The sequence below is a fragment of the Oncorhynchus gorbuscha genome, linkage group LG03, assembly GCF_021184085.1.
Source record: "Oncorhynchus gorbuscha isolate QuinsamMale2020 ecotype Even-year linkage group LG03, OgorEven_v1.0, whole genome shotgun sequence".
In the NCBI taxonomy this organism is placed as follows: Eukaryota; Metazoa; Chordata; class Actinopteri; order Salmoniformes; family Salmonidae; genus Oncorhynchus; species Oncorhynchus gorbuscha.
The window spans coordinates 32,159,062-32,181,793 of NC_060175.1; the positions used below are offsets into that span (position 1 = coordinate 32,159,062).

Sequence of the window (22,732 nt, forward strand, 5' to 3'; positions counted from 1 at the left end):
AGTTGGATGCCACGGAAAGAGAGTTGTATGGCATTGAAGCTCGCCTGGAGGTTAGTTAACACAGTGTCCAAAGAAGGGCCAGAAGTATACAGAATGGTGTCGTCTGCGTAAGGGTTTACCAGAGAATCACCAGCAGCAAGAGCAACATCATTGATGTATACAGAGAAGAGAGTCGACCTGAGGATTGAACCCTGTGGCACCCCCATAGAGACTGCCAGAGGTCCGGACAACAGGCCCTCCGATTTGACACGCTGAACTATATCAGAGAAGTAGTTGGTAAACCAGGCGAGGCAATCATTTGAGAAACCAAGGCTGTCGAGTCTGCCGATAAGAATGTGGTGATTGACAGAGTCGAAAGCCTTGGCCAGGTCGATGAATACGGCTGCACAGTAATGTCTCTTAACGATGGCGGTTATGATGTCGTTTAGGATCTTGAGCGTGGCTAAGGTGCACCCATGACCAGCTCTGAAACCAGATTGCATAGCGGAGAAGTTACGGTGGGATTCGAAATGGTCAGTCATCTGTTTGTTAACTTGGCTTTCGAAGACTTTAGAAAGACAGGGTAGGATAGATATAGGTCTGTAGCAGTTTGGGTCTAGAGTGTCACCCCCTTTGAAGAGGGGGATGACCGCGGCAGCTTTCCAATCTTTAGGAGTCTAAGACGATACGAAAGAGAGGTTGAACAGTCTCGTAATAGGGGTTGCAACAATTTTGGCCTATCATTTTAGAAAGAGAGGGTCCACATTGTCTAGCCCGGCTGATTTGTAGGGGTCCAGATTTTGCAGCTCTTTCAGAACATCAGCTATATGGATTTGGGTAAAGGAGAAATGGTGGGGGCTTTGGCAGGTTGTTGGGTGCCTGGCAGTTGACCGGGGTAGGGATAGCCAGGTGGAAAGCATGGCCAGCCGTAGAGAGATGCTTATTGAAATTCTCAATTATAGTGGGTTTATCGGTGGTGACAGTGTTTCCTAGCCTCAGAGCAGCTGGAAGGAGGTGCTCTTGTTCTCCATGGACTTTACAGTGTTCCAGAACTTTTTTGAGTTAGTAATATCTGTTTGAAAATGCTAGCCTTAGCTTTCCTAACTGCCTGTGTATATTTGTTCCTAACTTCCCTGAAAAGTTGCATATCGCGGGGTCTATTCGATGCTAATGCAGAACGCCACAGGATGTTTTTGTGCTGGTCAAGGGCAGACAGGTCTGGAGTGAACCAAGGACTAAGTATATTCCTAGTTCTACATTTTCTGAATAGGGCATGCTTATTTAAGATGTTGAGGAAGGCCCTTTTAAAGAATAGCCAGGCATCATCTACTGATGGGATGAGGCCAATGTCATTCCAGGATACCCTGGCCAGGTCAATTAGAAAGGCCTGCTCGCAGAAGTGTTTGACAGTGATGAGGGGTGGTCGTTTGGTCGCAGACCCATTACAGATGCAGGCAATGAGGCAGTGATCACTGAGATCTTGATTGAAAACAGCAGAGGTGTATTTGGAGGTTGAGTTAGTTAGGATGACATCTATGAGGGTGCCCATGTTTACAGATGTGGTGTTGTACCTGGTAGGTTCATTGATCATTTGTATGAGATTGAGGGCATCAAGCTTGGATTGTAGGATGGCCGGGGTGTTAAGCATGTCCCAGTTTAGGTCACCTAGAAGCACGAGCTCAGAAGATAGATGGGGGGCAGTCAATTCACATATGGTATCGAGGGCACAGCTGGGGGCAGAGGGAGGTCTATAGCAAGTGGCAACAGTGAGAGACTTGTTTCTGGAAAGGTGAATTTTTAGAAGTAGAAGCTCGAATTGTTTGGGTACAGACTTGGATAGCCTGCAGAGTTCTGTATTTGCAGTAGATTGCAACACCGCCCCCTTTGCAGTAGATTGCAACACCGCCCCCTTTGGCAGTTCTATCTTGGCGGAAAATGTTATAGTTAGGGATGAAGATTTCAAGGTTTTTGGTGGTTTTCCAGAGCCAGGATTCAGACACAACTAAGACATCCGGGTTGGCAGAGTGTGCTAAAGCAGTGAGTAAAACATACTTAGGGAGTAGGCTTCTAATGTTAACATGCATGAAACCAATACTTTTACGGTTACAGAAGTCAACAAATGAGAGCACCTGGGGAGTGGGAGTGGAGCTAGGCACTGCAGGACCTGGATTAACCTCTACATCACCAGAGGAACAGAGGATACTACTGCACTGTTGGAGCTAGGAACACAACCATTTAGCTACATCCGTAATAACATCTGCTAAATATGTGTATGTGACCAATTACATTTCTGAGAGTTTATGAGAAGTGTCTGTGTGCCCGTAACATGGAAAATGTCACACTGTCCGCCAAAGCTGGTCTGTTTTGATGTAGCCACGCAAAGCGTTCCTGTTTGTGTGGCTGTATGTTCCTTGTCTGTGTGTTAGGTAATTCCTCCAGCACTCCAGGGGTAGAGGGGGGGGGGGTTCAGCCTTTCCCGCCCCTTCCTCCTTCACTCAGGCCCCAAGGTCCCACCCACGCCCGTGCTGTCTAATAACAGAGGAGAAGAGTGATGTGAGCAAAGAGGGAGATTGGGAGAGAGGGGAAGAAAGAGAGATGAGAAGATGCGTTATTACTGAGAGAAGGAGGTATGGAGGGAGAGCAAGAGAAAGACGGACATGAACACTTCAGCCCCCCATCTCTCCCATCCCACCCTCCCTGTGTTGTGTTGGTTTACAGGTTGTGAGGTTCAGTTAATCACTACCTCTCTGCACTATCCACTCTGTCATCAAGTTATCTGTTGCACTGGGTCTTGCTGGATAGCACAAATACTAACCCATACCACACCACATTTGCGAGTGGTCTAGTGCACAGTGGTGGGGGTTGGGGTGAGTGAGGCTGGGGGCTTTGGAGTCTGTTGCCCAGGGTCATAAATTCACAACGATAACGTTGTTTATTTGGAATATATGGTGGTAGAAGGAGAAGTCACTCATCACAAAATGGGCAGGTCTCTAATCATGACACATCATAATACTGCTTTGTTCAAACTGCGTGATATTTTGATACTAAGGAAAGATGCTGGTGAGAATCTAGTGAGTTATCACTTTCACAATAAGTGAAGCTATACAGTTCCTTCAGAAAGTATTTGCATCCCTTGACTTTTTCCACATTTTGTTACAAATTATGATTAAAATGGATTATATATATAAAATAAAAAAATGGGGGGGGGGTCTACACAAAAAACTCTAATCTCAAAGTGGAAGAAAAATAATACTATTTTAAAGATGAATTTCAAATGTAACACAATCTTGATTAGATAAGTATTCAATCACCTTTGGCAGCAATTAGATACAGATTAGATGCATAGTCTTTTTGGGTATGATCTTCGTACAATATTTGTTCCGTCACCCCGCTCCTCCAATCTCTCCACTGGCTTCCAGTTGAAGCTCGCATCCGCTACAAGACCATGGTGCTTGCCTACGGAGCTGTGAGGGGAACGACACCTCAGTACCTCCAGGCTCTGATCAGGCCCTACACCCAAACAAGGGCACTGCGTTCATCCACCTCTGGCCTGCTCGCCTCCCTACCACTGAGGAAGTACAGTTCCCGCTCAGCCCAGTCAAAACTGTTCGCTGCTCTGGCCCCCCAATGGTGGAACAAACTCCCTCACGACGCCAGGACAGCGGAGTCAATCACCACCTTCCGGAGACACCTGAAACCCCACCTCTTTAAGGAATACCTAGGATAGGATAAGTAATCCTTCTCACCCCCCCCTTTAAGATTTAGATGCACTATTGTAAAGTGACTTCCACTGGATGTCATAAGGTAAATGCACCAATTTGTAAGTCGCTCTGGATAAGAGCGTCTGCTAACTGACTTAAATGTAATGTAAATGTAATAAATAATATGTGAAAACACTGCCAACGTGATATTCCTATTGCATCTTCATTATCATCTACATTATGACAATGTATTTGACAAACATTTTTTGGCACAGAATTGAAAATGATTACTGCAGACTACATAGTACTCCACAATTGTGTTGTTAGCAGACCCAGGGCTGTTTACCGAGGAGGATTGGCATGTTTAATTCATTTAACATTTCGAACATTGTACTGGTAAAGTAGTGAATGTCCTCCTGCCAACAAGCCTTCTATACCATATCTTTTTTTTCAAATAACATTGTAAAATGGAGTTTGTCCATTTTTTTTATACTTTATTCAAACTGATTAAAACTATTTGTTTTTCAGTTCTGCTTCTACACACACACACACACACACACACACACACACACACACACACACACACACACACACACACACACACACACACACACACACACACACACACACACACACACACACACACACACACACACACACACACACACACACACACACACACACACACTGTAAGGATCTGCCCCTTCTTTTCAATTTTTGCCTAAAATTACATACCCAAATCTAACTGCCTGTAGCTCAGGACCTGAAGCAATGATATGCATATTCATTATACCATTTGAAGTTTGTGGAAATGTGAAATTGATGTATGAAAATATAACACATTAGATCTGGTAAAAGTTAATACAAAGAAAAAAACAAATGTTTTTTGTATTTTTGTAAATGCAAAAGAGAATGTCCATAATGTATTATTCCAGCCCAGGCACAATTTAGATTGTGGCCACTAGATGGCAGCAGTGTATGTTTGAGTTTGAGGCTGATCCAATGAACCATTGCATTTCTGTTAAAAATGCTGTATCAACACTGCCCAAATGTGCCTAATTAGTTTATTAATAACTTTTCAAGTTCATAACTGTGCACTCTCCTCAAACAATAGCATGGTATTATTTCACTGTAATAGCTACTGTAAATTGGACAGTGCAGTTAGATTAACAAGAATATAAGCTTTCTGCCCATATCAGATATGTCTATGTTCTGGGAAATGTTCTTGTTACTTACAACCTCATGCTAATCGCATTAGCGCACATTAGCTCAACCTCCCGAGGGTGGGACAATGATCTGTAGAGATCCTTAAGAGGTTTAAACTGGCCTTAAGCACACACACACTACCCCAGTTTATCAAAGTTTACATTTAACCTGGAAATAAGTCTAGTTATGCAACAAGCTTTCAGAACTGGCCTAGATACCAGCTGATAACATTTTCTCCCCCTCACTTTCTCCCTCCATCTCTCCCTACCTCTTTTACTCCTTTTTCCATTTCTCATATTTTTTCTTGTAACACTTTACTTTTGACACTGTATCATAACAGCTGACATAACTTGTCATAATATGGTTATAACACTGTCATGACCCATATATTTACACCTGTTGCCACATATATTGCGTTATTTTATGTCTGGTTATGACACCTACATAAGTGTCAAAACCCACATTATTATTCAAACTATTTTATTCCCTGCCTAGAAGTTTCCTTTTGTTTCAAAGTTTGTTTCTTAAATCCTTTGATGAAGTAATGAAATCTTTAGTAATATTATTTTTTTCGTCATTTCATCATTATCATTTGAAATAACACTATGACACTGTCAAGAAGCATTATGACCATCGTAATCATATAAGCTAGATAGGTCTATCACATTCATGCCCTCAGATCAGTCGTCAGTGTTTGACACTTTTGTACAGTGGGGCAAAAAAGTATTTAGTCAGCCACCAATTGTGCAAGTTCTCCAACTTAAAGATGAGAAAGGCCTGTAATTTTCATCATAGGTACACTTCAACTAAGACAGCCAAAATGAGGAAAAATAATCCAGAAAATCACATTGTAGGGTTTTTTATGAATTTATTTGCAAATTATCGTGGAAAATAAGTATTCGGTCACCTACAAACAAGCAAGATTTCTGGCTCTCACAGACCTGTAACTTCTTCTTTAAGAGGCTCCTCTGTCCTCCACTCGTTACCTGTATTAATGGCACCTGTTTGAACTTGTTATCAGTATAAAAGACACCTGTCCACATCCTCAAACAGACACACTCCAAACTCCACTATGGCCAAGACCAAAGAGCTGTCAAAGGACACCAGAAACAAAATTGTAGACCTGCACCAGGCTGGGAAGACTGAATCTGCAATAGGTAAGCAGCTTGGTTTGAAGAAATCAACTGTGGGAGCAATTATTAGGAAATGGAAGATATACAAGACAACTGATAATCTCTCTCGATCTGGGGCTCCATGCAAGATCTCACCCCGTGGGGTCAAAATGATCACAAGAACGGTGAGCAAAAATCCCAGAACCACACGGGGAGGAACAAGTGAATGATCTGCAGAGAGCTGGGACCAAAGTAACAAAGCCTACCATCAGTAACACACCAAGCCGCCAGGGACTCAAATCCTGCAGTGCCAGACGTGTCCCCCTGCTTAAGCCAGTACATGTCCAGGCCCGTCTGAAGTTTGCTAGAGAGCATTTGGATGATCCAGAAGAAGATTGGGAGAATGTCATATGGTCAGATCAAACCAAAATATAACATTTTGGTAAAAACTCAACTCGTCTTGTTTGGAGGACAAAGAATGCTGAGTTGCATCCAAAGAACACCATACCTACTGTGAAGCATGGGGGTGGAAACATCATGCTTTGGGGCTGTTTTTCTGCAAAGGGACCAGGGCGACTGATCCGTGTAAAGGAAAGAATGAATAGGGCAAAGTATCGTGATATTTTGAGTGAAAACCTCCTTCCATCAGCAAGGGCATTGAAGATGAAACGTGGCTGGGTCTTTCAGCATGACAATGATCCCAAACACACCGCACGGGCAACAAGGGAGTGGCTTCGTAAGAAGCGTTTCAAGGTCCTGCGGTGGCCTAGCCAGTCTCCAGATCTCAACCCCATAGAAAATCATTGGAGGGAGTTGAAAGTCTGTGTTGCCCAGCAACAGCCCCAAAACATCACTGCTCTAGAGGAGATCTGCATGGAGGAATGGGCCAAAATACCAGCAACAGTGTGTGAAAATCTTGTGAAGACTTACAGAAAACGTTTGACCTCTGTCATTGCCAACAAAGGGTATATAACAAAGTATTGAGAAACTTTTGTTATTCACCAAATACTTATTTTCCACCATAATTTGCAAAGAACTTCATTAAAAATCCTGCAATGTGATTTTCTGGATTTTTTTTTCTCATTTTGTCTGCCATTGTTGAAGTGTACTTATGATGACAATTACAGGACTCTCATCTTTTTAAGTGGGAGAACTTGCACAATTGGTGGCTGACTAAATACTTTTTTGCCCCACTGTAGAGATGTCATAACCAGCAATAATGTAACACAATATTCATCACAACAGGTCTAATTATGTCATGACAGTGTTGGGACCATATTATAATGGGTTATGTCAGCTGTTATGCCTTATTATGACAGGTATGACTGTCGTAACATGTCGCTGGGTATCAAGTGTCACCTTTTTTCTTATTTTCTTCCTTGCACCCTTTTTCCTCTCCCTGTGTTTCTGTCTCCCTCCCTCACTCCTTCCCTTCCTCTCTCCCTCCACCCTCTCCCCCTCTCTCTATCTGTGTAAGTAGGGCAGGCTTCACCCACTCGTGTCGTTTTTCACCCTAAGCAATGTGATCTGGCCTGTTCTGCCATTGGTTTGGAGTCTCCTCCCTCTCCCAGTAGACTGACCAAATAACAGGCTGAGGCTGACTATGGTCGTGGTCTAATGATTTTCTGCATGCATGGGGCACACAGCAATAAAGAGAGAGAGAAATAAAGAATTCCATTCTTGAATCCTGTGTGTTGTCATTGACTGTTTGCACAGTAGAATAGGGTAAAAAATGATGACCAGTCTTCTCATGACTTTAAATGGCGTGTGGAGAAAAAAACCAGGTGACTACGTAGGTGGCTTTAGGTCCATTACCATCTCAATGGAAGTATTCAGTGTTAAAGTACCTATGTACATGATTTAAATTTCCCTTTTCTGAAGTATGTGCTACAGAGTGTGTATGTGTTGATGATATGTACTTAGTGCTACTGTAAACACAACAGAGCAGGCATGTCTTATTTTGATCCATTAGATCAATTACCTGAACCTCTGTGTTTTGACCAATGGTCATTTAGCAGATGCTTTTATCCAAAGCTGTCTTACAGTTATCACATTTATTTCTACTATTCGGGAATCAAACCCACAACTGTGGTGTTGTGAACACTTTCCTCCACGTAACCAACTGAGACTTCAACCATGTCTGTTGTAATTAATTTGGTAAAGTAGGCTACACATAAGAATACACAAGCATGTGGCGTGAAATAACATTCCTAATCTTTAATTGTAATTAACGTGACTTCCCTATACCTTTTGTGTTTTCCTTTTGTGCTAGCGTTCCTTCATCTGCCGTCTGACGGAGGACAAGAAGTCCGAGAAGTTTTTCCGTGTGTTCTATGACCGGATGAAACTCGCCCAGCTGGAGATTAAAGCCACAGTGACGGTCAACACCAGCGACCTCGGCAACAGGAAGAGAGACGACGACGCCCCCGACAAGGATGTGCCCGTCCGCAAGAAAGGTCAGAGGTCAACCAAAATCAAAATGGCTGTCTCATATCAGCTGTTAATGGGTTTTGTATTGGAGTAGGAAGTTACACATAGACACTTATCTAAGGTCAATTTCTCTCTGAACACGTTAGCAATAAAAAAAATAACTGCCATGAAGATGTATTTATTTTTACCCCAGTACCTAGTTTTGTGATGATTTATAGACTTTGTGGGCTGGTTCTGTTGACCTCCCCTCCCCTCCCTGTGTCTCTGCAGCCAAAGACTCAGCGGTACTGGTGACAGATGAGGCGAGAGAGCAGCTGCTGGAGGCCTCGTCGGCCACTAAAAAAGCCTTCAACTCATACCGCCGTGAGGCCGACCCCGATGACCACTTCTCTACGCCTGATGGCACACCCAGCACCGGAGACAAGGGCCAGGATGATGGAGAGATGAGTTTTATCATCGTCATCATGCAGCCTATCCTGCGCTTCCTCCAGCTGCTCTGTGAGAACCACAACCGAGACCTGCAGGTCAGTCAGCCAGCCCAACACCAGGGGAAGCCAGCCCTCAGACACTGCCTCTTTAGTCTTATTTATACCTTACGTAAGATGGATGTGCTGAGGAGGGCATGCATCTTGCCGGTTCCTACTTTACTTAGCTTTTTTTATGGATAGTTTTGCGTTAATCATTACTTTGTTTGCTTAGAATTTCCTACTACGTAGGCTGGTTAGTCAATAGCTGGATGTATCCTCCATTGAGTAGGTAATTGGCCCTGTTGAAAATCACTACAGCTCAGTCTTCAGGTTATCTGCTGGTCTCCTTCTCCTGTGTGTGGTCTGTGTTAATTAGGGCCAATTTTAAGTTTTCATTAAAATCGGTAATCGTCATTTTTGGAAGCCGATTATGGCTGATTACATTGCACTCCACGAGGAGACTGCGTGGCAGGCTGACCACCTGTTACGCGAGTGCAGCAAGGAGCGGAGGTAAGTTGCTAGCTAGCATTAAACTTATCTTATAAAAAAACAATGAATCTTAACATAATCACTAATTAACCTCTCTAGGGTATGTGGGACGCTAGCCCACCTGGCCAACATCCAGTGAGATTGCAGAGCGCCAAATTCAAATACAGAAATACTCATTATAAAAATTCAGAAAAGATAGGTTTAAAGATTATCTTCATCTGAATCCAACCACGGTGTATGATTTTAAAAATGCTTTAGGGCGAAAGCATACCTTGCAATTATTTGAGAACATAGCCCAGCAGACAAATCATTACAAACAGTAACCAGCCAAGTAGAAGTACACAAGTCAGAAATAGAGATAAAATTAATAACTTACCTTTGCACTCAGAAGACATTCATTTATTCAATAAATGTTCCTTTTGTTCGATAAAGTCTCTCTTTATATCCGAAAACCTCCGTAATCCACAGGCTCAAACGCAGTCACAACAGACAGACAAAAAAATCCAAATTGTATCCATAAAGTTCATAGAAACTTGTCAAATGATTTTTATATTCAATCATCAGGTTGTTTTTAGCCTAAATAATCAATAATATTTCAACTGGACAATAACGTTGTCAATATAAAAGGTAAATAAGAAAGGCACTCTCTCGGTCGCACGCATGAAAGAGCTCTGTGACACGGCAGGGTCCACTCATTCAGACTACTCTTACTCCCTAATTTTTCAGAATACAAGCCTGAAACCATTTCTAAAGACTATTGACATCTAGTGGAAGGCATAGGAATTGCAATTTGAGTCCTAAGTCAATGGATACTGTAATGGCATTGAATAGAAAACTACCAACAAAATAATCCTACTTCCTGATTGGATTTTTTTCAGGTTTTTGCCTGCCAAATCAGTTCTGTTAAACTCACAGACATTATTTTAACCATTTTGGAAACTTTAGTGTTTTCTATACAAATCTACTAATTATATGCATATCCTATCTTCTGGGCCTGAGTAGAAGGAAGTTTAATTTGGGCATGCTTTTCATCCAAAATTCCAAATTCTGCCCCCTACCCTAGAGAAGTTAACTACACATGGTTGATGATATTACAAGTTTAACTAGCTTGTCCTGCGCTGCATATAATCAATGCGGTGCCTGTTTATTTATCATCGAATCGCAGCCTTCTTTGCCAAACAGATGATGATTTAACAAGCGCAATTGCGAAAAAAGCACTGTCGTTGCACCAATGTACCTAACCATAAACATCAATGCCTTTCTTAAAATCAATACACAAGTATATATTTTTTAAACCTGCATATTTAGTTAAAATAAATTCATGTTAGCAGGCAATATTAACTAGGGAAATTGTGTCACTGCTCTTGCGTTCTGTGCAAGCAGGGGATATGCAACCGTTTGGGCCGCCTGGCTCGTTGAGTACTGTGTGAAGACCATTTCTTCCTAACAAACACTTATAATTAATTTACCAGAATTTTACATAATTATGACATAACATTGAAGGTTGTGCAATGTAACAGCAATATTTAGACTTAGGGATGCCACCCGTCAATAAAATACGGAATGGTTCCGTATTTCACTGAAAGAATAAACATTTTGTTTTCGAAATGATAGTTTCCGGATTTGACCATATTAATGACCTAAGGCTCGTATTTCTGTGTGTTTATTATAATTAAGTCTATGATTTGATATTTGATAGAGCAGTCTGACTGAGCAGTGGTAGGCAGCAGCAGGCTCGTAAGCATTCATTCAAACCACTTTCCTGCGTTTGCCAGCAGCTCTTCGCAATGCTTGAAGCACAGCGCTGTTTATGACTTCAAGCCTATCAACTCCCGGGATTAGGCTGGTAATACTATAGTGCCTATAAGAACATCCAATAGTCAAAGGTAAATTAAATACAAATGGTGTAGAGAGAAATCATCCTATAATCATCCTATAATAAATCATCCTATAATTCCTATAATTACTCCATCCTAAAACTGGGAATATTGAAGACTCATGTTAAAAGGAACCACCAGCTTTCATATTATTTCTAATTTTCTGAGCAAGAAACTTAAACGTTTGCTTTTTTACATGGCACATATTGTACTTTTACTTTATTCTCCAACACTGTGTTTTTGCATTATTTAAACCGAATTTAACATGTTTCATTATTTATTTGAGACTAAATTGATTTTATTTATGTATTATATTAAGTTAAAATAAGTGTTTATTCAGTATTGTTGTAATTGTCATTAATACAAATACAGGTATATATATCAAAATCAGCCGATTTAATCGGTATCGTCTTTTTTTTTTGGCCCTCCAATAATCGGTATTTGTATCAGCGTTGAAAAATCATAATCGGTCGACCTCGAAGTCTGTGTGGGCTGCTGCTGTGTATTCACTGTCTGAACTGATATGCGTCGTCTCCCATGGGCCAAAGGTGGTGGGAGGATCATCAGGAGTAATGAGATAGATGGTTATATTCAGTGAAGGCCTGGCTATCACGTCTCTGATCTAACAGTTAACTCAACACAATGGCCCTGATTACCCAGTGACTCATGCACAGATGTTCTCTGTGGACTCTAAGGAGTCGGGGTCACCCTGTCCTCATTTTCATGTTACCTGAAACCCTTTTCAGTTCAGAGTCACACTTTCAATGCATATTTCCCTTTCAATATTTCCCTTTTGGCTCCTGAGTGACGCAGCGGTCTAAGGCAGTGCATCTCAGTGCAAGAGGCATCACTGCAGTCCCTGGTTCGAATCCAGGCTGCATCAAAATTGGCCCAGCGTCGTCCGGGTTTGGTCGGGGTAGGCCGTCATTGTAAATTAGAATTTGTTCTTAACTGACTTGCCTAGTTATATGAAGGTTAAATAAATAAAAATGAAAAATTCAATACACAATGTCAAGTGGGATTGTTTTCCTGTGAACTAGAACATAGTGTGTATAAAATATATTGACTTTGCATTCTCTTGTTTCCTGCCCTTTCCATTCCCTCACACTTGCCTCGTTCCTCTCCAGAACTTCCTTCGGTGTCAGAACAACAAGAACAACTATAACCTGGTGTGTGAGACACTGCAGTTCCTGGACTGTATCTGTGGCAGCACCACGGGAGGCCTGGGGCTACTAGGACTCTACATCAATGAGAAGAACGTGGCTCTCATCAACCAGACAGTAGAGAGCCTGACAGAGTACTGCCAGGGACCCTGCCATGAGAACCAGGTACTGGGATGTGTCTTTGCCTTTAGAACTACTACTAGCTAATTGCCCTTGTCATTTGAACTAATTAGCTATGGGCCTTTGTCATGTTCTCATTAGAACTACAAGCAGATAGTGTGGGTCCATCCCATAAGACAGGGATCATCAACTAGATTCAGCCGCGGGCCGATCTTTTTCTTGAGTGGATGGTTCTGGGGCCGGAACATAATTACAAATGATTTGTAGACTGTAAATTGACCGCAAGAAGTCCAAAAAATATAATATTTGACTAAACATCATAAGTTCAAACGTTGCTTACATTTGTATATGATCACTTGTCTATTATGCTTGGAAATACTTGGGAACAGATTTCCCCAAATAAAATCACTTTGAGCTGATTTCCTGGTGTTCTTAGTTTTTTCTATGTCCAAAGATTTTAAAAAACAATGTATTTTTTATCATTTTTGCTCAGAAAACTTGTGGGTGAAATAAAACCACCTTTGGCCCGCGGGCCGCCAGTTGGAGAACTCTGCCATAAGAACTAGCTACAAGCACATGTGCATACCATAGGAACCAGTTATGGACTCCTGTCCTGGGTCCATTTCCATCCATACTACTTCTACTGTCATTGGGTGGATTGAGAAGGTCCTGACATGCGTAGTTCTTGATCTAGTGTTGTCCTCCTCAGTCCCTTTAGAAAATTGACCCAAGTTCTTGTTTCCTTGCAGAACTGCATAGCCACCCATGAGTCCAACGGCATTGACATCATCATCGCTCTGATCCTGAATGACATCAACCCACTGGGGAAGAAGAGGATGGACCTGGTGCTGGAACTCAAGGTGAGGTCTCCTTCTCATTAGGTCTGCGTCTGAAATTGAATCTTATTCTCTATGTGGAGCTGTACTTTTGACCAGATTAGTGTACAATACAGGGAATAGGGTGCCATTTTGGAAGCAGCCTGGGTCTCCACACTAGGCCTACTGTACTAGTAGTAAAGCAACTTTACCCTGTAATCTAATAACTACTAAACCCCGCGTGGAACTTAAAAACCGTGTGCTGCTGCTTTTGAAATCTGGACAACTCATTAATCTCTCCTAAACTAGCACCTTAGGTGCCAAAGCAAATATCTGCAGAGTGCATTTCCCCCCTAAGCCTTTTTGGATTCTGTCTGTTTTATTTGGAAGGAGGAACAGAAACATCTCAAAGGATTTGATCTTTAACTTTAGACGTATCTCATTACAAGGGCATAATGGTTTAATATCATGGAAACTTATTTCTCCCTTTCTCTCAGAACAATGCCTCCAAGCTGTTGCTGGCTATCATGGAGAGTCGCCATGACAGTGAGAACGCTGAGAGAATCCTGTACAACATGAGGCCAAAGGAGCTGGTGAGCCTCGTGTCCCTACAAAACTCTACGTGCCCATACTAGTCCCCATCCGTCCCCACAAATCCCCTTTTATTCCCAGACGTCCCCATTCATCTGAAAAAGTAATCATTCATCCCCCCACTGAACAGAAATATAAACGCAACATGTAAAGTGTTGGTTCCATGTTTCATGAGCTGCAATATAAAATCCTATACATAGGGCCTCCCGAGTGGAGCAGTGGTCTAAGGCACTGCGCCGCAGTGCTTGAGGCGTCACTACAGACCCTAGTGCACAATTGACCCTGTGTCATCCGGGTTCGGGGGTTTTGGCCGGGGGGGCTTTACTTTACTACATCACCCTCTAGAGACTCCTTGTGGCGGGCTGGACGCATGCAAACAGAATTCGGTTGTCAGTTGAACTGTGTTTCCTCAGACACATTGGTGCAGCTGGCTTCCGGGTTAAGCGAGCGGGGACGCATAACTTGACCTTTGCCTCCTGAGCCCATTGGGGAGTTGCAGCGATGAGACAAGATAGAAATTGGAGAGAAAAGGGGGGTAAAATAATAATAGAAAATCCCATACATTTTCCAAACACACACATTTGTTTACATCCCTCTTAGTGAGCATTTCTCCTTTTCCAAGATTATCCTTCCACCTGACATGTGTGGCATATCAAGATTAAACAGCATGGCCATTACACAGGTTCACTTTGTGGTGGGGACAATTAAAGGTCACTTTACAATGTGCAGTTTTGTCACAAAACACAATGCCACAGATGTCTCAAGTTTTGAGGGAGCGTGCAAATGGAATGCTGACTGCAGAAATGCCCACCAGAGCTCTTGCCAGATAATTTAATGTTACCATAAGCCACCTCTGTCATTTTAGAGATTTTGACGGTACGTCCAACCGTCCTCACAACCGCAGACCCCGCCAGCCCAGGACATCTGGCTTCTTCACCTCAGACCACGTGTAACCCCGCCAGCCCAGGACATCCGGCTTCTTCACCTCAGACCACGTGTAACCCCGCCAGCCCAGGACATCCGGCTTCTTCACCTCAGACCATGTGTAACCACACCAGCCCAGGACATCCGGCTTCTTCACCTCAGACCACGTGTAACCCCGCCAGCCCAGGACATCCGGCTTCTTCACCTCAGACCACGTGTAACCCCGCCAGCCCAGGACATCCGGCTTCTTCACCTCAGACCACGTGTAACCCCGCCAGCCCAGGACATCCGGCTTCTTCACCTCAGACCATGTGTAACCACACCAGCCCAGGACATCCGGCTTCTTCACCTCAGACCACGTGTAACCACACCAGCCCAGGACATCCGGCTTCTTCACCTCAGACCACGTGTAACCCCTCCAGCCCAGGACATCCGGCTTCTTCACCTCAGACCACGTGTAACCCCGCCAGCCCAGGACATCCGGCTTCTTCACCTCCGGGATCGTCTGAGACCAGCCACCCGGACAGCAGATTAAACTGTGGGTTTACACAACCGAGGAAGTTCTGAAAAAACTGTCAGAAACCGTCTCATCTGTGTGCTCGTCGTCCTCACCATGGACTTGACCTGGCTGCAGCTTGGCGTCGTTACCCACTTCAGTGGGCAATTGCTCACCTTCGATGGCCACTGGGACGTTGGAGATGTGTGCTCTTCACAGTTGAATCCCAGTTTCAACTGTACCAGGCAGATGGTAGACAGCGTGTATGGTGTCGTGTGGGCAAGCGGTTTGCTGATGACAACGGTGTGTACAGAGTGCCCAATAAGGGCGGTGGGGTTATGGTATTGGCAGGCAAAAGCTACGGACAACGAACACAATTGCATTTTATGGATAGCAATGCACAGAGATACCGTGTCTGGATCCCAATGGGCCCATTGTTTTGCCATTCATCCGTTTCAGCGTGATAATGCATGCCCCCATGTTGCAATGATCTGTACACAATTCCTGGAAGCTGAAAATGTCCCAGTTCTTCCATGGCCTGCATACTCACCAGACATGTCACCCATTCAGAATGTTTGGGATGCTCTGGATCGACTTGTATGACAATATCACCGATATCCAGCAACTTCGAACAGCGATTGAAGTGGATTGGGACAACATTCCACAGGCCACAATCAAAAGCCTGATCAACTCTATGCAAAAGGAGATGTCATGCTGCATGAGGCAAATGGAGTTCATACCAGATACTGATTGGTTTTCTGATCCACGCCCCTATGCTTTTTTTAAAGGTATCTGTGATCAACAGATGCATATCTGTATTCCCAGTCATGTGAAATCCATGGATTAGAGCCTAATGAATATATTTAAATTCACGGATTTCCTTATATGAACTGTAAAACAGTAAAATCATACAAGTTGCATTGATATTTTTGTGTAGTGTAGTTCTATCCTCCTGAGAAAGTCAGTGTTTCTGGTCAGGTATAAAGCAGGTAATGGTTCTGTGGGTGGTGTGATCCTCAGGTGGAGGTGATCAAGAAGGCCTACCTGCAGGGAGAGGTGGAGTTTGAGGATCCCGAAGAGGAGGACGATAGTGGGGAGGAAGAGGAGCATGATGCTGCATCCCCCAGGAACGTAGGCCACAACATCTACATATTGGCCCACCAGGTAGTTTTCAGGGCCTAGTTGACCCTACATTTAGATACACATGTTATTTTGGATAACCAACCATTGGATACAATCATTTGAGGTATACAAGTACTCTCAGCAGAGTCAGATGCAGTCTCCTGTCTTACCTGCCATACTCCTCACGAGCAATTTTTCACCCCTTATTTGACCTTTGAACCCTGTAGTTGGCGCGCCACAACAAGGAGCTGCAGGTGATGCTGAAGCCAGGCGGGACCAACGGAGAGGGAGACGAGGCTCTGGAGTTCTACGCCAAACACACTGCTCAGATAGAGGTCAGTGACATCACACACACATACACTCACACAGTTTACTAACTGGATATCTTTAATTGTCACTGACACAAATGTGTCCTTTTGCAGTAGAGCAGTGTTTCCCAATCCTGGTCCTGGGGACCAAAAGGGGTGCACATTAGTCCTGGGCAATATACTGTATACCGGGGTATTTCAAAATAACATCAGTAGGATTTTCCTTACCCTTTCCGATTTTCAATACCAGCCTCAAGGGAGTGCGTGTGACGCCACGCACACCCAGTTAAGTATAACTATAAGAAATTTAAGATGTGTCATAAATTATATCCTTCTCAGGGCTCAAGCTATGCATTTGGTTTGCTAACTTGTTAGCTAAGAGAATAGATGTCAAGATCAATCTTTTTGGTTACAGCAGAGACATTCAATCCCCTCTTGGATCAAGATCCCTGTTCACTAAATTGTTTTGTGCATCAAAAATGTGTGTATGTGTGTTTGTGTATGTACAGTATGTACAGTGGGGAGAACAAGTATTTGATACACTGTCGATTTTGCAGGTTTTCCTTACATACAAAGCATGTAGAGGTCTTTAATTTTTTATCATAGGTACACTTCAACTGTGAGAGACGGAATCTAAAACAAAAATCCAGAAAATCACATTGTATGATTAAGTAATTTGCATTTTATTGCATGACATAAGTATTTGATACATCAGAAAAGCAGAACTTAATATTTGGTACAGAAACCTTTGTTTGCAATTACAGAGATCATACGTTTCCTGTAGTTCCTGACCAGGTTTGCACACACTGCAGCAGGGATTGTGGCCCACTCCTCCATACAGACCGTCTCCAGATCCTTCAGGTTTCGGGGCTGTCACTGGGCAATACGGACTTTTAGTTCCCTCCAAAGATTTTCTATTGGGTTCAGGTCTGGAGACTGGCTAGGTCACTCCAGGACCTTGACATGCTTCTTACGGAGCCACTCCTTAGTTGCCCTGGCTGTGTGTTTCAGGTCATTGTTATGCTGGAAGACCCAGCCACGACTCATCTTCAATGCTCTTACCTAGGGAAGGAGGTTGTTGGCCAAGATCTTGCGATACATGGCCCCATCCATCCTCCCCTCAATACAGTGCAGTCATCCTGTCCCCTTTGCAGAAAATCATCCCCAAAGAATGATGTTTCCACCTCCATGCTTCACGGTTGGGATGGTGTTCTTGCGGTTGTACTCATCCTTCTTCTTCCTCCAAACACTGTGAGTGGAGTTTAGACCAAAAAGTTATATTTTTGTCTCATCAGACCACATGACCTTCTCCCATTCCTCCTCTGGATCATCCAGATGGTCATTGGCAAACTTCAGATGGGCCTGGACATGCGCTGGTTTGAGCAGCATGCACTGCAGGATTTTAATCCATGACGGCGTAGTGTGTTACTAATGGTTTTCTTTGAGACTGTGGTCCCAGCTCTCTTCGGGTCATTGACCAGGTCCTGCTGTGTAGTTCTGGGCCGATCCCTCACCTTCCTCATGATCATTGATGCCCCACGAGGTGAGATCTTGCATGGAGCCCCAGACTGAGGGTGATTGACCGTTATCTTGAACTTCTTCCATTTTTCTAATAATTGCGCCAACAATTGTTGTCTTCTCACCAAGCTGCTTGCCTATTGTCCTGTAGCCCATCCCAGCCTTGTGCAGGTCTACAATTCTATCCCTGGTGTCCTTAAACAGCTCTCTGGTCTTGGCCATTGTGGAGAGGTTGGAGTCTGTTTGATTGAGTGTGTGGACAGGCGTCTTTTATACCGTTAACGAGTTCAAATAGGTGCAGTTAATACAGGTAATGAGTGGAGAACAGGTGGGCTTCTTAAAGAAAAACTAACAGGTCTGGGAGAGCCGGAATTCTTACTGGTTGGTAGGTGATCAAATACTTATGTCATGCAATAAAATGCAAATTAATTACTTAAAAGTCATACAATGTGATTTTCTGGATTTTTGTTTTAGATTCCGTCTCTCACTGTTGAAGTGTACCTATGATAAAAATTACAGACCTCTACATGCTTTGTAAGTAGGAAAACCTGCAAAATCGGCAGTGTATCAAATACTTGTTCTCCCCACTGTATGTATATACCGTTTGGAGTAGGAAGTTTACATACACCTTAGCCAAATACATTTAAACTCAGTTTTTCACAATTCCTGACATTTAATCCTAGTAAAAATCCCTGTTTTAGGTCAGTTAGGATCACCACTTTATTTTAAGAATGTGAAATGTCAGAATAATAGGGGAGAGATTTATTTATTTCAGCTTTTATTTCTTTCTTCACATTCCCAGTGGGTCAGAAGTTTCCATACACTCAATTAGTATTTGGTAGCATTGCCTTTAAATTTTTTAACTTGGGTCAAACGTTTCAGGTAGTCTTCCACAACAAGTTTGGTGAATTTTGGCCCATTCCTCCTGACAGAGCAGGTGTAACTGAGTCAGGTTTGGAGGCCTCCTTGCTCACACATGTTTTTTCAGTTCTGCCCACAAATGTTCAATGGGATTGAGGTCAGGGCTTTGTGATGGCCACTCCAATACCTCGACTTTGTTGTTCTTAAGCCATTTTGCCACAACTTTGGAAGTATGCTTGGGGTCATTGTCCATTTGGAAGACCCATTTGCGACCAAGCTTTAACTTCCTTACTGATGTCTTGAGATGTTGCTTCAATATATCCACGTAATTTCCTACCTCATGATGCCATCTATTTTGTGAAGTGCACCAGTCTCTCCTGCAGCAAAGCACACCCACAACATGAGGCTGCCACCCCGTGCTTCACAGTTGGGATGGGTGTTCTTCGGCTTGCAAGCCTCCCCATTTTTCCTCCAAACATAACGATGGTCATTATGATCAAACAGTTCTATTTTCGTTTCATCAGACCAGATAACATTTCTCCAAAAAGTATGATCTTTGTCCCCATGTGCAGTTGCAAACTGTAGTCCGGCTTTTTATGATGGTTTTGGAGCAGGGGATTCTTCCTTGCTGAGCGGTCTTTGAGGTAATGTTAAGATAGGACTCATTTTACTGTGGATGTAAATAACTTTGTACCCGTTTCCTCCAGCATCTTCACAAGGTCCTTTGCTGTGGTTCTGGGATTGATTTGCCCTTTTCACACCAAAGTACATTAATTTCTAGGAGACAGAACGCGTCATCTTCCAGAGCGGTATGGCGGCTGCGTGGTCCCATGGTGTTTATACTTGCGTACTGTTGTTTGTACAGATGAATGTGGTACATTCAGGCATTTGGAAATTGCTCTAAAGGATGAACCAGACTTGTGGAGGTCTGCAGATTTCTTTTGATTTTCCCATGATGTCAAGCAAAGAGGCACTGAGTTTGAAGGTAGGCCTTGAAATAATCCACAGGTACACCTCCAACTGACTCATGATATCAATTCGCCTGTCAGAAGCTTCAAAGCCATGACATAATTTTCTGGAATTTTACAAGCTGTTTAACTTCTTAGTGATCCTTTCGCTCACCAATCTCGTTAACGGGATTGTTTTGACAACACCCAGTGAAATAGCAGCGCGCCAAATTCAAAAACAGAAATACTCATAATAATTCATAAATCATACAAGTGTTATACATGGGTTTAAAGATGAACTTCTTGTTAATCAAGCCACAGTGTCAGATTTCAAAAAGGCTTTACGGCGAAAGCAAATCATGTTATTATCTGAGGACAGCACCCCATCAAACATACACATGAAAATCATAATTCAACCCGACAGGCACAACACAAAAGTCAGAAAAAACATATAATGCCTTACCTTTGAAGATCTTCTTCTGTTGGCACTCCAATATGTCCATTAAACATCACAAATGGTCCTTTTGTTCGATAAATTCTGTCGTTATATATCCAAAATGTCGATTTATATGGCGCGTATGATTCAGAAAATACACCGGTTCCAACTCGTGCAACATGACTACACATTATCTAATTAGTTACCTGTAAACTTGATCCAAACATTTCAAATAACTTTCCTAATACAACTTTAGGTATTATTAAACCTAAATATTCTATCAAATTTAAGACGAAATAAACTGTGTTCAATACCGGAGGAAAACAAAGTGGAGTGAGCTTTCAGGTCACGCGCCCCAACCACAAAAGTACACTTCACTCGACCCTCGTTCTGGACAGGGCTACTTCTTCATTTCTCAAAGGAAAAACATCAACCAATTTCTAAATACTGTTGACATCTAGTGGAAGCGATAGGAACTGCAAGCAACTGCGATAGAATTCTAGATTCCCATTGAAAAGAGAGTGACCTTAAAAAAATGTTTCCTGGATAGTTTGTCCTCGGGGTTTCGCCTGCCAAATAATTTCTGTTACATACATCATTCAAACAGTTTTAGAAACTTCAGAGTGTTTTCTATCCAAATCTACTAATAATATGCATATCCTGGCTTCTGGGCCTGAGTAGCAGGCAGTTTACTTTGGGAACACCTTTCATCCGGACGTGAAAATGGTGCCCCCTAGCCTTAAGAAGTTTTAAAGGCACAGTCAACTTAGTGTATGTGAACTTCTGATCCACTGGAATTGTGATAAAGTGAAATAATCTGTCTGTAAACAATTGTTGGAAAAATGACTTGTGTCATGCACAAAGTAGATGTCCTAACCAACTTACCAAAACTATAGTTTGTTAACAAGAAATTTGTGTAGTGGTTGAAAAATTAGTTTTAATGACTCCAACCTAAGTGTATGTAAACTTCAGACTTCTACTGTAGATAGATCGATGTGTGTTGTTATATGTATGTGTTATAATAAAAACCTAAATGTTTTATAACATTTATAAATGTTATTATAAAAGCCTAAAAAGCGATTTCAGTTCTTCTAAATCTGAGGCATAATGGAATGCTCCAAGCCTGGGGCTAAATTACACTGTCCAGGCACACTCGTGCTCCCCAACCCGGGGCCTAAGTGGCTGGTACACTCTATACCTATGGAGCTGAAAGTGACTGAGTGTGTTCCTGTGTGTGTCCTCCTCTCAGATCGTGCGTCATGACCGCACCATGGAGGAGATAGTGTTTCCTGTGCCCAACATCTGTGAGTTCCTGACCTGCGAGTCCAAACTGAGGGTGTATTACACCACAGAGAGGGATGAGCAGGGCAGCAAGATCAACGACTTCTTCCTCAGTGCTGAGAACCTCTTCAATGAGATGAACTGGCAGAAGAAACTACGAGGTAGCTACAGTAGCTCTTCAAAATGACCTCTCGGGAGGGTTTTACAAGTTGATATTCATCTACTTCCTCTAAAATGTTAGTGCATTAACTTGATGCAGTGTAAATCACAAATATAAAAGTTGTGCATTATGCCAAAACTTCCTAGTGATCTAATGACGTGACCCAGAGGAGCTGAGAAAGGGTTTTAATGTTGCTGTCGCAGGGCTAGTGTTAATAGAGCCAGTATCATCCTAACTCTGTGTGTTTTGGCAGAGGTTAGTGTTTCGCAATGACACCTCTTCTTTCCATTGTCAGTCTGTCAGTGGGCTGTAGGGGCTTTCCACTACATCTGAGTCGTGAAACCATATGAATCACAACTGAGAGCACAGCGCACAGAGACAAGACATTTAGTCGCACACACACACACACGTACACACCCATTGTGCATCCACAGAGACACATGCCCACACACTTCTCTGTCACTGTCAGACAGAGATAAAGAGAAAAGTCCCTTGTCTATTTTCTATTTTCCAATTAAACCAATCTAAAACGGACACAGAATAGCGTATATAAACAGTGCCAGCATGCCAGATTGGCTGTCAGCTGTGGGGAGGGGAGAAGACAGCCAGCTTCAATAGAGGAAAGGTTACAGTGAGATGTCTAAAGGTCGCTTTCCTCATGGGTGTCTAGTCCTTATCCAACATGAACAGCAGAGACATTCAACTCCCGCTGCCTTTGTGGTTCTTTCC

At 42.9% G+C, this 22,732-nt stretch overlaps 1 protein-coding gene across 3 annotated transcripts in view; it reads left to right on the forward strand.

The window, feature by feature from the left end:
• Nucleotides 1-22,732, forward strand: part of LOC124031230 (inositol 1,4,5-trisphosphate receptor type 1-like) — a 189,796-nt gene that overhangs the window by 118,702 nt on the left and 48,362 nt on the right. For all 3 annotated transcript variants that reach the window (XM_046342257.1, XM_046342258.1, XM_046342259.1), the window contains 8 exons: nt 8,271-8,454; nt 8,699-8,952; nt 12,389-12,589; nt 13,294-13,404; nt 13,857-13,952; nt 16,391-16,534; nt 16,720-16,827; nt 21,812-22,004. In XM_046342257.1, the coding sequence (XP_046198213.1) occupies nt 8,271-8,454; nt 8,699-8,952; nt 12,389-12,589; nt 13,294-13,404; nt 13,857-13,952; nt 16,391-16,534; nt 16,720-16,827; nt 21,812-22,004 (1,291 nt within the window). The remainder of the gene's footprint in view (nt 1-8,270; nt 8,455-8,698; nt 8,953-12,388; nt 12,590-13,293; nt 13,405-13,856; nt 13,953-16,390; nt 16,535-16,719; nt 16,828-21,811; nt 22,005-22,732) is intronic.